This window comes from Strongylocentrotus purpuratus, unplaced genomic scaffold, assembly GCF_000002235.5.
Source record: "Strongylocentrotus purpuratus isolate Spur 01 unplaced genomic scaffold, Spur_5.0 spur5_scaffold_3, whole genome shotgun sequence".
Taxonomy (NCBI): domain Eukaryota; kingdom Metazoa; phylum Echinodermata; class Echinoidea; order Camarodonta; family Strongylocentrotidae; genus Strongylocentrotus; species Strongylocentrotus purpuratus.
Window position 1 is genome coordinate 2,128,665 of NW_022145609.1, and position 17,997 is coordinate 2,146,661.

General features: G+C 37.4%; 2 protein-coding genes across 2 annotated transcripts; both read left to right on the forward strand.

The window, feature by feature from the left end:
• The first annotated feature begins 847 nt into the window (after positions 1-847).
• LOC115928817 (acid-sensing ion channel 1B-like) lies at positions 848-6,198 on the forward strand. Its single transcript, XM_030996772.1, has 3 exons — positions 848-1,586; positions 2,624-2,791; positions 5,814-6,198. The coding sequence occupies exons 1-3, from the start codon at positions 1,348-1,350 to the stop codon at positions 5,989-5,991; spliced, it is 585 nt and encodes a 194-aa protein (XP_030852632.1). The 5' UTR covers positions 848-1,347; the 3' UTR covers positions 5,992-6,198.
• A 351-nt stretch (positions 6,199-6,549) lies between these two features.
• On the forward strand, positions 6,550-14,439 carry LOC105439715 (acid-sensing ion channel 4-B-like). The gene is made up of 7 exons (XM_030996588.1): positions 6,550-6,745; positions 7,972-8,168; positions 8,865-9,009; positions 9,950-10,003; positions 10,926-11,097; positions 13,013-13,104; positions 14,249-14,439. The coding sequence occupies exons 1-7, from the start codon at positions 6,550-6,552 to the stop codon at positions 14,353-14,355; spliced, it is 963 nt and encodes a 320-aa protein (XP_030852448.1). The 3' UTR covers positions 14,356-14,439.
• Positions 14,440-17,997: the final 3,558 nt, after the last annotated feature.

The window sequence follows — 17,997 nt, forward strand, 5'->3', positions numbered from 1 at the left end:
ATATTGTATAAACGAAATTGTACGTCATTTTCTCATGTCCTCTCAGTACCTTTTTTAAAATGTATGTTTTCTTTACTATTAACACTCATTAGGCCTATATGTTTATATTGTATTGTTTGTATTGTATGACATATTTTCTAATATGTACAATGATTAAACACTTATACATACACATCACAATTTATACTTCAATCGCACCAACGAGCCCAACACGAGACCGTCAAGAGCCCGAACAATTAAACAATTATCCCCCCCCCCCCCCAAACAAAAGACTAAAACATGGTCGAGTTGGAGTTGATTTGGCGGTACTACAATGATGTATTGCCTCTGATGGGGTTGTTGACTCTATTTAATAAACTTGGCTGTCTTCATACACGCATAAATCTAATCGATGATCAGGTTAAATCATAACCATGTTCCTCGTGGTGGTGATTTTATGTAGAGTTCCCCCATCGAAACATTTTATATAACAGTGTACAGGACATTTATTGACACCAATTCGCCGTAAGTTGGGTGATAGCCGGGGACGTCGAACTGTAAAGACCGCGGAACGGGTTTAGAATTAGTTTGTGGAATCCCATATAAACACATCCATGGTTTTTGCATCCAATCATGTAATTACGCGGTATAACAAAGGAGATAAATACAGACATTGTGGGCCTTCCAAACCAATTACTTCAACGTAAAATGAAATCCATTTCGACGTGTTGTGGAAGGCGAACGAATGATTATGAATGGAATATTATTTGTTTAGCTTGTACATTTCGAGTGATCGTATATTTGCCTCGTAGAAGTACGATCTATTATATTAGACATTCTTCTGGATGTGTTGGTATGTCGAGGAAAGATAATAAGCTTCGCGAGATGGTGATTTTCATCATATGTTAGAGCGACTTGGACTTCAACTTCTAGTAGTTACGGAAACATGCCATTTCGCGTATGTCACAGGTACAAATTCTCTCAAGACAGTCTGATTGGAAAAGAGCAATCTAATCTTCTATAGTAGGGACATCTTTTGAGGAAATAAATACGCATCAAGATTTACTGACATCTAACTTAAGTCTACCAGTACACGTCTGAGAGAGGTGTCTGGATTTCGACATCGAAACTGTCACATAGGTAAATAATTTTGAAGGTGTCACATAATTCTTTTCCGATAATACGCATCTACATAGGAGTTACTCTTCCTCTTTATTCCCGTATATGAACTGAAAGAGCATCGAAAAGCCTTCGAAAAGTGAAACTGGGAAATTCAGGTTGATAGAAAACATATCAAAACGTAAAGAGCAAGCGCCCAGAGCTAGAAAGAGTATTGACATACTTACATGAACCTGATCTTCAAAGGTAATGCCGGAGGTAATGGCGGAAGGATTAGATAAATCGTTTCCACCAAAAATCGGCACATCGGTTGCGCAGTCTGTTGATTTTGGCTTGGCAGGTGCTTCATTGACTGAGAATGCTGACCAAGTGGAACCACCTGAGATCAAGAAGTCCAGATGGTACCTGCTATCTTCATCGTTTCCTCATGCCATAGGAGTAGCAGGGATCAAGTTTATATTCAATGGCGATGAAATGAAAATAAGGAGGTAAGTCGCACTAATTTAGACCTTGTAACAATTTAAACAAATATATTTCCCCCTAAACAGTCTTCAAATAGTTATAGGCATTGTTCTCACATTAAAAGTGTGATGTGATTTACACGGAACTAGGTGCTCATGGTATCCTGTAATACTGGTAAAGCATGTACCCATCAATTAATAAATGGAAACTGTCTTTTCCATCGGAAGAATCCAAACTAAAACTCTATCAATGAAACGATTTAAAAATGAAATTAATAATAAATAGATGTTTGATATCTATTTGATGTTGATCTTTAATCTTTTCTGTGTATCTTCATTGTTTACGTGCTTTGTACGTGCCATATAATTCTTACATATATGTATTATATTGTTACATGTATATTCTTATATTCGTATGTTATGGCGAATGATGAAGAAATGAATGAATGTATAAAAAGTAGACCAGTTATGGTCATGCGGTTGCATTGTGAAAGAAACGTTGTGGAATCGTTCAGAAAAGGTTGATAATCTAGCATATACATGTAAGTGTTGGTGTGTACTGCAAGGTTCTGGAATCATCAACATGATAAGGAATTTGGACCAGTCTTGGTAAAGTTACAAGCACTGAACACAGAAAGATGTATATGGGACTACGCGACACGTGCCTTATATCTATCAGGTCCAAATAGATATAATAATTTACCAAAAATATCAATTAGTAGGCGGTTTCTCGGCAATTTTTTTATAATCACGTATCAGTCAAAACACATTCTTTCACATGATTGGTAATAATAGCTTCCATTTCATTTTTTGAGAGGAGGGCGTTTCCAAAAGTAGTCTTTACCTTTAAAAAAAACCATAGTATCTGTTGACCTGGTTTTTCCTGTCTGAAAATGTCGTCGATAATGCAAAAGGCAATATCTACCATTACCATTTTCCAAATAACTTGAACGAGGCAAATATAACTTTTCATCCATCTAAATGTTCTGCGTCTCTGAGTACTTTTTAGTCTTTCTCAGACGTGATACAAAAGGAGGTCAGATAACATTTTGTTTATCTTACAGATGTGTCTGGGGCATCCTTCTCCTGATATGCCTATCTGCGATGGTATATCAAACAGGAAACCAATGCGTCAGGTATGCAATGAAACCTGTTAACACCCTTTTGGATGTGGAGTATGTTGATCTGCTAGACTTTCCATCAGTCGTTCTCTGCAACTACAATGCTTACAGGTAGCTTTTCTTTATGTAAACGGACCAAAATTGGTTAGAATTTCATGAAGAGACATACAAATCCATCACCAAAGATGAAGCATTTGGTGGTTCGGGGGGATAACTCACAGAAACACCAAACGTTCATGATCTACTAGTTCTACGTAATACATCGTCATCTTTTACGATATTATTCACATGTTCAAGAGGGATTGGACAGGGGTCTTAATACATACTGAATGGATAATCATCCGATGCGACGTTTCTATATGAATTATGTACAGAATGTGCAAGAGAAGAGTGGACTTTAGTCTAGATTCTAATGGATATTGCACAGGACTACTAATCACCTGGTAATAGATTTATCTCCTATAGTCATGGAGCTGAACACGTTATGGGATGTATGAAATATTCTGAAGCCTTTAGCTAATGGTACAACAACAGTGAATACATACTCGTATTATTGTTGAGCGCTGGGGCTTATTGCTTGTGTAAAGGCCTAATAAAAAATTATTTATCCTTCTACTTATGATGCGTTTGGAACCGTTGTAATAGTACCCAATAGCCGGTGTGCTGGTGGCTCGGTGGTTAGAGCGCCCGTCTCATGAACGGGAGGTCGTGGGTTCGAACCCCGGCCGAGTCATACCAAAGACAAAGATTGGAGAAGGGTAGTAATCATAGCATATTATATTATGTTACATTACATTACATATATATATATATATATATATAGGACACAAGGTAGATAAATAAATAAAAACACCGGAGAAGTGAATATTCCACTGACGTTTCGGGCATAGCCCTTTATCGAAGTGATTCAAGCATGAACAACAAAATCAAAAATATATAGGCGACGCTTGGTAGTCAAGATGCAAAGGCGCGTGAGAGTACGCGAAAGAAGAGAAAAAGAGATAGAGAAACGTCACAAAGCTCAAAAGTTGGACCATTGTGACGTGAGAAAATAGGAGAAAATTAGAAATATAGGGAGCGTTAGAAGAGCGTATCTCCAGGGGAGATACGCGGAAAGCAAAAGAAAAGGAAAAGAAGAGGCGCACAGAAAGAAAAATAAGCAATTGAAAAAGCATTATGACGTAATAAAGATATTAAAGTTCAACAAAGTTCAGTGTGAGTTAGGGAAAGATCTGAAAGTGGCGTTCATCCCGTCCGCGTGGAGAGTGCCAAGTTTGAAGATTATCCTCTCCTCCATCAGCTTCCTTTCTTTCTCATCTCGGCAAGATTTCAGCACACATACTTGAAGGTCATCAGCATTATGATCTCCGATGTTGAAGTGGTGAGCTACAGGTAGTCCGGCTGTCTTCAGGCGTATGGAACGCAGATGCTCCGTGATTCTATCGGCTAGGCGTCTCTTTGTCTCCCCGATGTACACCATGGAACAGCGGGTACATGTCAATCCGTAAATGACATTAGTGGTGGTACATGTGAATTCTCCTCTGATATGCCAAGTTCCTCTGGGGCCCACCACATCATGGGATGAGACATGGGCGCAGGTCTTGCAACGAGGACGCTTACAACGAGTGGTACCAGGATTAGTGATGCTGTGGGATATCTGACTGGGAAGTCTTGAGCAGACAAATTCGTTTAAAAAACTAAGACGAATTTGCAGCGACGACACTAATTTCAAGTCAAGAGCGAAGGAGATGAGAACTTTCTTCTCTGACAGAGGCTATCCCGACAAGATCGTCGAAGGGGGAATGATGAAGGCTAGCCGAATCACACAACATGACGCTCTGACTAAGAGAGGTAAGGATTCTAATTCCCGCACCCCTCTTGTACTCACGTACAACCATACATCTCAGCGAATTGCTAAGGCCGTACGTGAAAACATCAACATCCTCCGGGCTGACGAGACGACTCTTAGTGTATTTGGGGCCAACCCATTCATCACGGCGTACCGGAGGGGGAAGAACATAAAAAAAGAACTTGTCTGCTCAAGACTTCCCAGTCAGATACCCCACAGCATCACTAATCCTGGTACCACTCGTTGTAAGCGTCCTCGTTGCAAGACCTGCGCCCATGTCTCATCCCATGATGTGGTGGGCCCCAGAGGAACTTGGCATATCAGAGGAGAATTCACATGTACCACCACTAATGTCATTTACGGATTGACATGTACCCGCTGTTCCATGGTGTACATCGGGGAGACAAAGAGACGCCTAGCCGATAGAATCACGGAGCATCTGCGTTCCATACGCCTGAAGACAGCCGGACTACCTGTAGCTCACCACTTCAACATCGGAGATCATAATGCTGATGACCTTCAAGTATGTGTGCTGAAATCTTGCCGAGATGAGAAAGAAAGGAAGCTGATGGAGGAGAGGATAATCTTCAAACTTGGCACTCTCCACCCGGACGGGATGAACGCCACTTTCAGATCTTTCCCTAACTCACACTGAACTTTGTTGAACTTTAATATCTTTATTACGTCATAATGCTTTTTCAATTGCTTATTTTTCTTTCTGTGCGCCTCTTCTTTTCCTTTTCTTTTGCTTTCCGCGTATCTCCCCTGGAGATACGCTCTTCTAACGCTCCCTATATTTCTAATTTTCTCCTATTTTCTCACGTCACAATGGTCCAACTTTTGAGCTTTGTGACGTTTCTCTATCTCTTTTTCTCTTCTTTCGCGTACTCTCACGCGCCTTTGCATCTTGACTACCAAGCGTCGCCTATATATTTTTGATTTTGTATATTGTTGTTCATGCTTGAATCACTTCGATAAAGGGCTATGCCCGAAACGTCAGTGGAATATTCACTTCTCCGGTGTTTTTATTTATCTACCTTGTGTCCTATTCATTTTATGCACCGACGCAGAACCATTTTATGTTATGCAGTTCCCGCTGGAAGAGCAGTTTCATAACTAAAGTGGCTACCCTGGGTAAATAAAACGTTATTATTATTATCAATTAATATCAATTAATAGAGGCACTGAATTTAATACCTTCAGCTGAGCTATAATATGTTATCATGCTTTGCATGTTCATTATTAATACAGATAATATGTAAACGGTAATCTTTTATCAAACAGGAAATCCTACATAGAAGATAACGAAGCAGAGTTTGCTATACTCCTAAAGCATCTCACTAATCGAACATCACGTAGACATCAGGATATCGATGCCACATTTTATGATGGAAACCTGAAGTACACCAATCTCACAGAACTGAGACTCAACGCTGCCCATCAACTCGACACTATCGTTTAGTAAAGTGCATTTTGTATCATTATAGGGCTGGCGGTGTCTCACAGAAAAATCTCTTTAAAAAAATCCCTTGAAAACTCCTTTCAAGGGAGAATTTTCTTGCTTCGTTAGAGGATTTTTAATGGGATAATTGATGACAGATAGCAATTAAGAGGATGACTAAAATCTGGATAACTAAAATCCGGATTTTTGGCCTCTGTGTGACACCGCCTAATGTGTCATCAACAGATTCTGAGCAAAAGCACATTAAAACCTTTGAGCACTATGCAATATGAAGATGCTTTACATAATTATCTAGGAATTGAAATGCAATAGGAAATTTGACTTGATTACAAATTAAGAACATAGGTCTACATTGCATGTTTTTTAAAGTTTTTTTAGTCTAGGTCTACTTATACTTTATGGTAGCGTTCATTAGAGCAATTAATATATAACGTAATGATGGCTTTTCAGTTATTAATAATATCTTTTCAAAGGAATTGGTTTAAACACAACATTTTATTTTCCTCTTTTTTTGGCCCCCTTTTGTCATTTTCCTGTTTGTAAATCTTAGAAAGTGTTATGAGTTCTCTAGACCATGAACATAAACCTCACTTCTTGTTGGGTAAATTCACTTTACACGTATTGTCTCTTTTCAGTGCAACCTTCGGCAATGAAAAACTTACAGTTGATAATTTCTCTCTCGCTCTCTTCGAGTTCGGGGTGTGTTTTACCTTTAACCTCGACGGTACTCATCGGTTACAAGTACGAAGCCCAGGTAAATGATATCCCTTAATTAAAAATAATTATAGGCATTTCTATAGCATTAATTATTACCCTGGCTTTAGCCTAGCTGCCATTACAGCACTCCAGCATTTCAAGGAATTAATTCCTGTCACGTACCCTTCTCTTTTGTAAGGTGGATGCGTATACTATTGTCCTGACATTTGGTAGTATAGGCCTACACTGTTGCCATACATTTGGAATACATTTTCTTACCTCTTTAAATGATACCATAGTTACAAGAACATTTTATCAAACGATCAATCTTCATTTGATAAGTAAAGTAGAAGATGTGATTTCTTATACATTTCTTATAAATCAAGAATAAATCGTATTATAATAATCTTCTCATGAAAAGAGGTACGGAAAATTTATTCCAACTTTATGGGCAACACTGTTTTACCTCAATATAATGCCATTGAGCCTTCACTCCGGAAAACTGACTTTTTGTTGTTGATGAATATGTTACGTCACCTACGACAGTATGCTTTTACATGTGTTACTCTAAGAGCACACTGCTGATCAAAGCAGAATCTTAGTATGTCTTTCAATATCTTGAAGAACTTTTTAGAAAGAAACGAAAAACAACCACTAATAGAACAAATGTTATGCGAGTTTCATAAACTGATAAACATGACCATCGAATTTTTGGCGAAGTTCGAATCATCGGGTCATCGCGTCCGTTCGGTAGGTAGCGTTACACAACCTTTTGTGAAACAAAAGCGGAAGATAACGCGACTTTTTGTAGATTTGCCGTACACAGGGTTTTCACAAAGTGTCTGGTAAATTGGACCAGACCATTTTGTAGATAAGAGGGTTTATTTTACACACATAACCCCTGACGATTCGTGAATAAAGGGGCATGTTTTTACAAGAGGTCGGGTAACGCGATGACCGGACCCGACGCGATGACCCGATGATTCGAAGTAAGCCCAATTATTAACGAAATATGCATTACAATATTAGATTAATTCTACAGTTGATACATTTAGGATAGCTAGGAAGAATCAGCATATCAAGGCCAATGTTTTAAAATTGCGAAAAAGAATGTAGGGAAAATATACATTTAAAGATAAGAAAATCCATCACTAGATATAATTTTTTTGCTTTCTGATCTGATACTAAGACTTTTTAGTTTTTCTCCCCAAAAAAATTCAACGTATCTTCGAAACTGCAATCACATTTGTATTATTTCCTATAATTATGAATGACATGGAACAGGAGCAACCCACGGTCTAGAAGTGATTTTAGATGTTGAGCAGTGGAACTATTATCATCAGGATAGTCTCCCTTCAAGAATCTCAGCAGGATTTCAGCTCCAGGCATTCGACAGTAAAACAAGTACCCCCCAAGTCAATGACTATGGGATCGCTGTTGGACCTGGAACTAAGACTCGTGTTGGTGTCACAGTCCATGAGGTATCTACAGTACTCCTTGATAAATTAATTAGGATATCTACAGCACGATTGGAAAGACTCAATATATAACGTATTGTATGCCCCATAGAATTCATGTTCGGATCGTGTAATAAATACACTATTTTCATGTTTGCACATAGCAAGACGTGATGGACAAAGCTAGGGAAATTTCCTTAGGTAGCTCTTTATCGAGAGTCTTTGCTATAGTGTTCAATTTATGAATAAAATACATGAGTGGGGGCGGCAATAATTATCCACACCAGCTGTACCTTTGGAACAATCCGTCAGATATTGGACGTTTTCGAAGGTAATAATCGAGGGAGGACCATCGATAATAACGCCCTCATTGATGTATCATATTAATATCAATGCCCGAACATAATGTGTATTATTATCCTGGATTATTATGAAATGGCGACGACAATCCTTCTACCATTTTGATAAATTACTATTATCGCGAATTTCATTGTTCAAGAGTCGAATTTCAGAGCTATTCTTAAAACGATTAATCTGAGGTTTTATTGCCTTGCCTGATGGAGAAAAAATTCCTCTGACATGGTTTTATTTCGGGCAGTTTTTATTTTGTTCTTGACAATTTCAATGGTCCTACTCATTGAAATACCTATTGAAATCATGAATGGGTATGTCGTGTGCAGAGGGCAAAAAATAATGAATTATGTGAATTTTTATTTGTAGACACATAACATACCACCTCCACACGGGAAATGTGGTACGAAAAAGCTGAAGTATCATGATGGTTACAAGGTTAGTCTGTGCCAATTAGAATGCAAAACCGACTTCTTGGTCGCTGCATGTAATTGCCGAGCTCCCTATATGGCTGGTGAGATATTATGTCTTATTTCCTTTTCTAGTTCATTACTTGTATTATCTAAATCATTTTTTATGTCATGGCAACCATCATTCATATATGACAAGATTGTTGAAAGATTGCCCCATTGGTTCTTAGTTCGTAGGTACCAACTTTCTTAATCGTATAACGCATATGAGAGGGCCTTAACTTTGAGACTATAGATACTGCGCTCCATAGCAATGGAGGATCCAGGATTCTGTGTGTGGGGGGGGGGAGGGGGGGGGGGTTCTGACCGAAAATTTAGTTTAAAAAAAAAAGAATATATAATTATGTAAAACCTTACATGGTACATTAACAGGACATCTATATATAACCCTAAATGGTACATATCGTGATGACATCCACTAGTTTTAGACGGCATGTCAGGGATCAATACCTTTAGAGCTGAATCCTTCCAGTAAGAATTAGTTGAATGAACTCTTTGAGAATGGATTCAACTGCTTTGGACATGGAATCCATTATGATGATTTCCATTAATGTGGACATCACCAGTGAGTCTGTGAGAGAGTAGTCTGGAAGGATGGTATGATAATCGAAACCTCCTACGCTCTATTAGTTTATTTTATTGGTATATAGATAGTTTGATTTATGTTGAAATTCGTTTAGGAATACAAGCAAACAAATAAGCAAAGGATTATGATGTATTTTAAGTAATGAAGTTGTTAAGAAATGGCAGTTATGTCTAACAGTATTGGAAATGGTACGAAAATCGTAACATGTATGATCTGAATCTGAATAGAATGTTCTAACGTTATCATATCATTTACTGTATTGACGATGGAATTCAGAATGCTTGATATTGAAATTAGCTTTATATTATATATGCGGTATATCGCTTGGTTCATGGAGACAACGTATGGCATTAGCATGCATAGAAATAACAGCCGTAATTTATTTGAATATTACCCAGGTCCTGATAGAGAATGCAATCCACTGGAGATAGTGTGCATGAATAACGCAATGGGTAAGTACATACCGGCGTGTTCAACTTCCCTCCTCCCACCGAGTTGCAATAGTGATTTTTTTTAAAGGCTATCATCATATGAACAGGTTGCTCAATAAGCTGAAGTGCTGAAAATTGCAGAAAATATAGTAACGGATATCTTACAAGTTCCAATAAATTTGCGATTCAGCCACGAAGCTTTACTTGAATACCCTTATACTATACAAATGTTATTGTAAAATTATAGTAAATGGACCATTCTTTTATAAACCGAATTCTGCATGCCTATGCTGGAGAGGTGATGGCGGCAATTTTTTAAAATAAAACCCCGGATGCAAATTCCCCGGGAAATATGATGATGTGATGAAATGACCACCCCTCACCCATTCAATGGCTCTGAATCTCTGAATAGAGTGATCAATCCATGCTATTGTTCAAGTAACTATCATAATTGTTTATGTTCATAAAAATTATGTATGTATGTATATGTTTTTATACGAGAAAAAAAAACAGACCCAAACGAAGAGGAGATTAAGAAAAAAAAGAAGAAGATGTTAAGCATATCCATAAATATAAATACAATTCATTTTAAACACGATCATTATTTTGTAAAGCCCTTTTACATGTAAGTTCACAGTACTTTGAAGTGTTCAAACAAATTTGCATATTATGAGTGTTATTATAGGCATAACAATCAATAATGTAAGAAGAATTTTGAGAGCATTCCAAAGAAGACAAAAAACAAAGATGGTTTAAAGAACACTTTTGAGATCAAAGGCACCCAATGAAGGATCAGGATCAGGATCATTCCACTGTCGTGGTTCAGAGGACAGAACAAATGAAGATCATCTAAATGAGCATTGATGACGTAATGATCTGAAACAAACCATATTCTATTCACAGCTCATTCTTTCTCCAAAACCTATTATTGTTTCTGTGCTAGAGGACTTCAATTCGAAGGCCACTGCTGCTTGCCCATGCCCCCGGCCATGTGACGTTGTTACGTATGCCACCACGGTATCACAAGCCAAGTTTCCGTCAGACTTTTACAGTAAATTTCTTGCAGAAACACTGACTGAACGGCGGAATATATCTCTTACTGCTGCCTATTTCAGGTAAGGATTGCAACTGCTTGTAAGTGCAGTTTGAGACCAGAGTCAGTACTTATTGGACCGATTGTCCGTCTGTGAAACCCCGTGTGAAACACACAAGTGTAACAAGCAAAAGAGAAGCTCTATAGTGGAATCCAAATGGGATACCTTACATTTTTGTTTAGGACATATCCAATAGACCATTTTCGTAATTTAATGCATGTACGTCTCTGTGAAGCGCCTCAGTGTAGTAACTCCTTGGTATAAATATTTTATTCACCTGCAATGTATAATTGAATTTCAATAGTCAGAATACAAAATTCATATACTACGTGTTGTCAGGTAGGGCAAGCCATATTGTTTGTCCTACCTGGCACCAACTAAAGTAAGCAGTTCGCATGTTGACTATTGAAATGCAGTTATTCGTAAAAGGTGAATGAAATAAATCCTATCGAGGCACTTCACATAGACGTTTGCATTAATTTACATTACGAAAATGGTCTATTCCAGACGTCCTAGTTGATGAAAGGATTACTGGACCGAAGTTTTAACATATATTTTGAAGATTCAGGAAAATGTGTTTTATCTAATTTATTCACACTTTTCTTCTCTCGAGGACCTTAAGTTAACTGTCATGAAGCCCATAACTGCTACTACTACTACTGCTACTATTAGTATAATTATTATTATTATTATTATTGTTATTATTATTATTGTTACTTTTATTAGTGTTACTATTATTTATTTTTGTTATAATTATTGGTATAATTATTATTATTAATATTTTAATTTTTTATCTTTATTCTTAATGTTTATCCAAACAATGAAGTCCTATAGGAAGGAGATCCATTAATAGTTTGATAACAAATATATAGGCCTTTAATCCTGTTTTGAAATGTATTCTTCTATTCAAACGTAGCATGTTATCCTTTTACCCCAACTGGCAGACTAATGACTACTAGAAAAAAACATTTATTTACGAAACTCGGCCTCTTCCGGAAATCGAGCATTAGAAAGTATACCCCCCCCCCAACCAGAAATCTACGCTCAGAGCATTGACCTACTACGAACCCTTCCCATATATGTTCCTTAAACATTATGGGTGGTTTTCCGGTAGCGCGTACTAAGTTAGCGCGTGCTTAGTTAGTTCACACTTTTATGATGTGCCTGTTGTGAACTAATTTACCCTGAACAGATTATTTTAATCCTTCAATGAAAAGTGTCCAAAAAATTAATTTTGCACTGAAATAGGAAGAAAAAGATAATATGAGTATACACTAAATTTCAACAAAGTCCTTGGTAGATTATCTTTGTCATGAATATTGAAGGAGGAAGATGAAACCTAGCATTCCATAGAAGTGCGAACTAAAATTCTTGTTTGGTCTGGACTTAGTCCCGGCTTAACTTAAGAGAATACCACCCTATGGCCCGAATTCACAAAGGACGTTTATCGACAAACCTAGGTTAATGTGCGTCATAATGCCGCATTTTGACGCGTTTCAAACCAAGGTATGTCTCAGCCTTGCTTTGAAACGCGTCAAAACGCGTCATATGACGCACTAGGTTTGTCGACAAACCTCCTTTGTGAATCCGGGCCCATATGTTTTACTTATATGGAACTCGCTCATTCTAGGTAGCAGCAGCTGAATTATGGAACGGAGTACCTGGTATTGTAGTGAGGCAGTCACAGTTGATCAATTCAAATACAGACTGAATGAGACTGAAGACTCATCCGTTCACCAGCAGTTTTCCTTGAATTTAAATTTAGTCGGTATCTCATTTGAATGGTATCTTGTTAAATTATAGCCTAATTCTACCTCTTCCTTATCCTACATATGGCATGGGCCTGAAAAGTAATATGCACTATACTAAAGCCATTTGTTATTATTATTACGAATACAAATTTTCCGTTTTGTATTACATCTATTCTTTATTACAGCAACAGTATGTGTCTCATCAACATATTCTTTAATGAACTGAGTCGGCAAACAAACACTCAACAAGAAGCTTATGGGTTCTATAGTCTTCTTTGTAAGTCTGTAACAGTTAGCTTAAAATAGCTTTTAAAGATATAATCAGGTTGTTTGATTTGTTTATTATTATTTTTATAATAAATTCTGTTATTAAAGGGAACCAAAACCTTCATACTAAGTTACTTTTATTGTAAAGTTTAAGATATTTGAATAAAATCATTGAAAATTTGAACAAAATCGGGCAAGAAATAAGGAAGTTAAAGCATTTTGAAATGACTAGTTAGTAGTCACTATAGGGCGATATTCAATTTGATGACATCATTTGTGGACAACTCTCCATGCCTTTTGTACATCAAATTTCATGCTTTTCCTTCTTTCTTGTGATTGAGATAATCTACTCCCCTAAAAGCAAGGTATAGAATGCATAATGATATTCTACTTCACATGTTATGAAGTCGGACCAAGAACACAAATAAATACGAAGAAAACGAAAGAATTGTGAAATTTGATGTACAAAAGGCATGGAGAGTTGTCCACAAATGATGTCATCAAGTTGAATATCGCCCTCTTAGTGACTAGTCATTTCAAAAAGCTTTAACCTTCCTTATCCCTTGCCCGATTTTGTTCAATTTTTCACTGATTTTTATTCAAATATCTTAAACTTGACAATAAAAGTAACTGAGTATGAAGATTTTGGTTCCCTTTAAAGTTGATATAGGTTAAATCAAAACGTATATTTCACAATGAAAATACTGTAATCAATGCATCAATTGCACTATTATATTGAATTTCATTTGATATAATATATTAAGGACATATTCATTTCACTCAGGACTGCATGAATTATACACAAACTTCTCAAACGTTGCTTCCTGAGTAAGGGGCAAGTACATACATCCATGAAAAATAGTGTTTTACTGTTACCTCTGGAATAAGGGTCGCTGTCTCACTTTTTTTAAAGCTTTTTAAACCCTCCATCAGATACAAAGCATTTTAGATGTCATTCCTAATCGAGTAAAGTTTTGAGTTAAAAGATTTGGAAGTTACCGTGAGCAGCGACTTTCAGTCTGAGTTCAGTGGTTGCGTATGCTATCAGGTCAGTTATGCCTTCAAACTTTGTTTGAATTGTTCCACTTTTAGTTTTGCTTGATTACCAAATCTTTGTTTGCCCCCCTTTCCATCCCTTACCTGACCCTAATTAGGTGACATCGGTGGATCTCTTGGTATGTGGATAGGAGGGAGTATTCTAACCCTCTGTGAAGTTCTTGACATTATTGGTTATTCTATATACAAGGGAAGATCGTCTTAAAGCGACACTGAACTTGACTGAAGTGATGAACTTTCTGCCCTAGCATACTGTTCAGAGCCATCTAAACACAGAGTTTGGCCAACCCGGTTCGAATTGTACACAATATGGCGACTACTGCTTTATTGGGCAAGCACAAAACAAAAGAATATACGCCATGTTGTGACCCAGGGAAACCAAGTTGGCTAAGCTTTGTATATAGATGGCTCTGGTACTGTTCATTGCACAGCGTCATCTCATGATCAACTTGCCAACAGTGCGAAACCCAATACCTAATTTCTAATTCGCAGATACATGGCTCGATGCGAAAACAGTGTAGCTAGGGAAGCAGCGAGTTACGGGCTCATAATACTGCTGCAACTTAACTGAGATGGCGCTATTGGGGATTTTGCAGTAGTACGATTGTTTTCATATACGTGTACATGTATAACCAGAAAACTGTACAGATTTGCGTCGTATGTAGTAAAGGAATTATACATGACACTTTATAAAGCAATCAATATTGTATCGAGAAAGCCTAGGTATTTCTCCCAGAATCTTTTCATGCGAGTGAGTAAAAAACCAAGGGAACGTCTTGACTGGAGGAAGCATTAGTTCTTAAAGATTATTTGTCTACAATGTATGAGCAAGAATCAATCATTATAGGCTGGCCAGGAGCTAGTCTTCAAAGCCACTCCAGTTCATCCGAAACTAATTTGACACTTCCTTGGAAACAGACAGACAGACAGACAAACGAACACCAAAGCCTTTTGCCCAAGCTTTGCAGCCCTAAAATCCTCGAGATTTAGAGAAGAATCATTTTCACATTAAAACATTAATCACACAACTGAAAAATGTTTGACTTAGTTCAGTTCAATTATCAGTTTAATCAAAGTGTAGTCTTGTATTTTTAAGTTTCTTGCAGAGGCGAAATGTGGTGTCGAATAATTCTTTGGGTTATTAACAAATTTTGAAATTATATTACTTTCTAAAAAGTAGCCACAGGATATTGTAAGGATTATGTAAGCACATCATTTTACTTTCTTCACCTGGTTGGCAAGGCAAACTGAAGGAGCGGTTTGGTTAGGTATCTTGGCTATGTGAAAGCCATGTTGAAATTATACGATTCATGTGTCATAAAGAAGTAGTTGTAATAAATGTAGTAATAGATGTACTAGTAAGTGAGTTGTAATAATAGTGTGGTTGAAAATGCAACTTTGTTTGACCATAACTCCTGTCGATGTCTATGGCGGAACTTATTATTTTTAATAAGCTCTGCATTTATACAATGCAGTATCTATTCTGATTTGTTCAGTGACTTATCGATTCATATGCAGCCAAGATTACTTAAAAGCCAATTAGTTACCATTTGGTGATTGTAATAAGAGGCGTAAAACAATCAGGCAATTATATAATGCTACTTCTTTCTGCCTATACCTAAGAATTCTATAGTCATAACTAAACATGAGCTGTAATGCACTGGTATAAAAAACTCACCACGACATTTACGTGTCTCTGTAACCATGTTAGATGGTGATATGGTAGTGTGCTAAGATTATAAAACAAGGAGTTATAAATTAACTCCTTAGTTTAATCATGGATCCTACCAGGTAAATGGTCAACTTTGTATATTGTATTCTAGTTTAGCTGAATAAAGAAATGAATCTAATCTGTCAATTTAAGCAACTTTTGTTAGGAAATCTATTCTTCAATATCGTACGTATTAAACACACCAATTGAAACAAGTACTAGGCCTATTTGGCGATGTATGTGCAGGCAACACAGAAGCTAAGTACCACTCAACTAATGCAATTCTACAATCATCATAAAAGTATATGGCGCCAACTACATAATCATCGTCATCGAGAGAGGTTTTCTTTCCATATATGACGGGAACTATTGCAACATTTTCACCCAACATGTAAGGGATCATTTCCCCGCAAACGTATTGGCGAAAACAACCCCGACATCTGGATGAGAAAGAAGAGGGAGAGAGAGAGAGAGAGAGAGAGAGGAAGAGAGAGTGGGGGAAAGAGAGTGTGAGAGAGAGATAGAGAGAATAGAGAACAAGAGAGATTATAGGGATAGTGGAAATTTTCGAAAAATTCATTTTCATCTTTTGGAATGGCAATTTGTTTCTGCTCTGTGGCTGCAATTTAAGATGTATTTTAATCAATAAACCAGTCCTATTACAATCATTTTTGCATTACCCTTTGAATGTGAGTGTAATTGTCCATATTATATATGTAAAAGTAACAGCTACATTCGTGGGAGCATACAATTCACAGGTCTCTCTGAGCTTCGTTGGAACCAGCTAGACTATCAACGTCATAAATTTGGCACTCCACGATACTTTATTAGTTGTTTTCCTTTTTTTTGGGGGGGGGATGTTATAGAGACAGATCACCAGCCATATTTGGCCAAAAAAACAGAGACATGAACAAATTATTCCAACGTAATGGGCAACAACTGTATCACATCCAGGGACCTATCAATGTGTCAATATTAGCTTAGGTCTTATCCTTGAACCCATGGCCCCTACATTCTGTTATGAGACGATTGTCAATTTTTTTTGAAAAGAATTGAATAGAAAAGTGTATAAAGCTTAGACTTTTCACATCATTCTGTAAAGGTGAAATGAGGAAGTCTATGCGAACAATTTTGTACCGCCGTTTTATTTATGTATTCCAAATTGTTAACGTCATCAGAACATGTTTAGAAACTAATTTTGAAGGGGAAGCCCACTCTCATATCAAGGCGTTTTCAATAAAAGCAGACAATTTGGGAAAGACGCATATCGACATAGTTGGGGCGGACTATGGATTGTCATGTGAGGGGGAAGGGCGACCCCACAGTAATTTTATATTAAAGAAAAATGATTTGATAATCGAAGCTGGTCCCCTGAAGTAAGAAAATAAAAGTTTATAATATGAAAACAAGAAAGGGTTTCAGATTCTTTTTTTCATAACTGTTATATCCCTCAAAACCTCTGCGAGCCCTACCTTGCCTTCGCAGTGGCGGTGAGACCATTATCTTTTCCTTTCAGGTTTCTTAACTTGTAACCTCCTAATTAGGTGTAAGGTATAACTTCTGGTTTCGGTACTTCACCTACGAAAACACTTGTACAATATTGTTTACTTAAACACAAATTATTATAACTTTAACGCAAATTTATTCTAACAAAATTTTGTGTTATCGAGTTGTTTGTTCAAAGTGACTGAGCTGAACTGAATGGAACTGATGAACTGTGCTGTTTATTTGAGAGAGGAATGGGTCTTATGTGAAAGAGAGAGGGAGATGGATAGAGAGAGAGAGAGGAAGAGAAGGAGAGAGAGGGACTGATGGAGAGAGAGAGAGAGATGGAAAGAGAAGGGTAGAGAGAGAGAGAGACAGAGACAGAGACAGAGACTGATGGAGAGAGAGAGAGAGAGAGAGAGAAGATGCCGAGCTCCAGATACCAGATGACTCTATGTTTTAGGATCAGTCTATGACCAACATGATCCCTACATGAGAAATGGAATGGCCCGGTAGGGTCTGGCGAATAGCTGGAATCCGCGAAAGTTCATGATTCCCCGTGGGGGCTTGGCTGTTGTTGGTGGCTCGAATTCACAAAGGAGGTTTGTCGACAAACCTTGGTTTTCGTACGTCATATGACGCGTTTTACGC

Coding starts and splice junctions, on each gene's coding strand:
- LOC115928817 (XM_030996772.1), top strand. CDS start 1,348: ATGCCGGAGGTAATGGCGGAAGGATTAGATAAATCGTTTCCACCAAAA. Junction 1,587..2,623: donor GATGAAATGAAAATAAGGAG/GTAAGTCGCACT, acceptor TTTATCTTACAG/ATGTGTCTGGGGCATCCTTC. Junction 2,792..5,813: donor TGCAACTACAATGCTTACAG/GTAGCTTTTCTT, acceptor TTTATCAAACAG/GAAATCCTACATAGAAGATA.
- LOC105439715 (XM_030996588.1), top strand. CDS start 6,550: ATGAGTTCTCTAGACCATGAACATAAACCTCACTTCTTGTTGGGTAAA. Junction 8,169..8,864: donor TTGGTGTCACAGTCCATGAG/GTATCTACAGTA, acceptor TTTTATTTGTAG/ACACATAACATACCACCTCC. Junction 9,010..9,949: donor CCGAGCTCCCTATATGGCTG/GTGAGATATTAT, acceptor AATATTACCCAG/GTCCTGATAGAGAATGCAAT.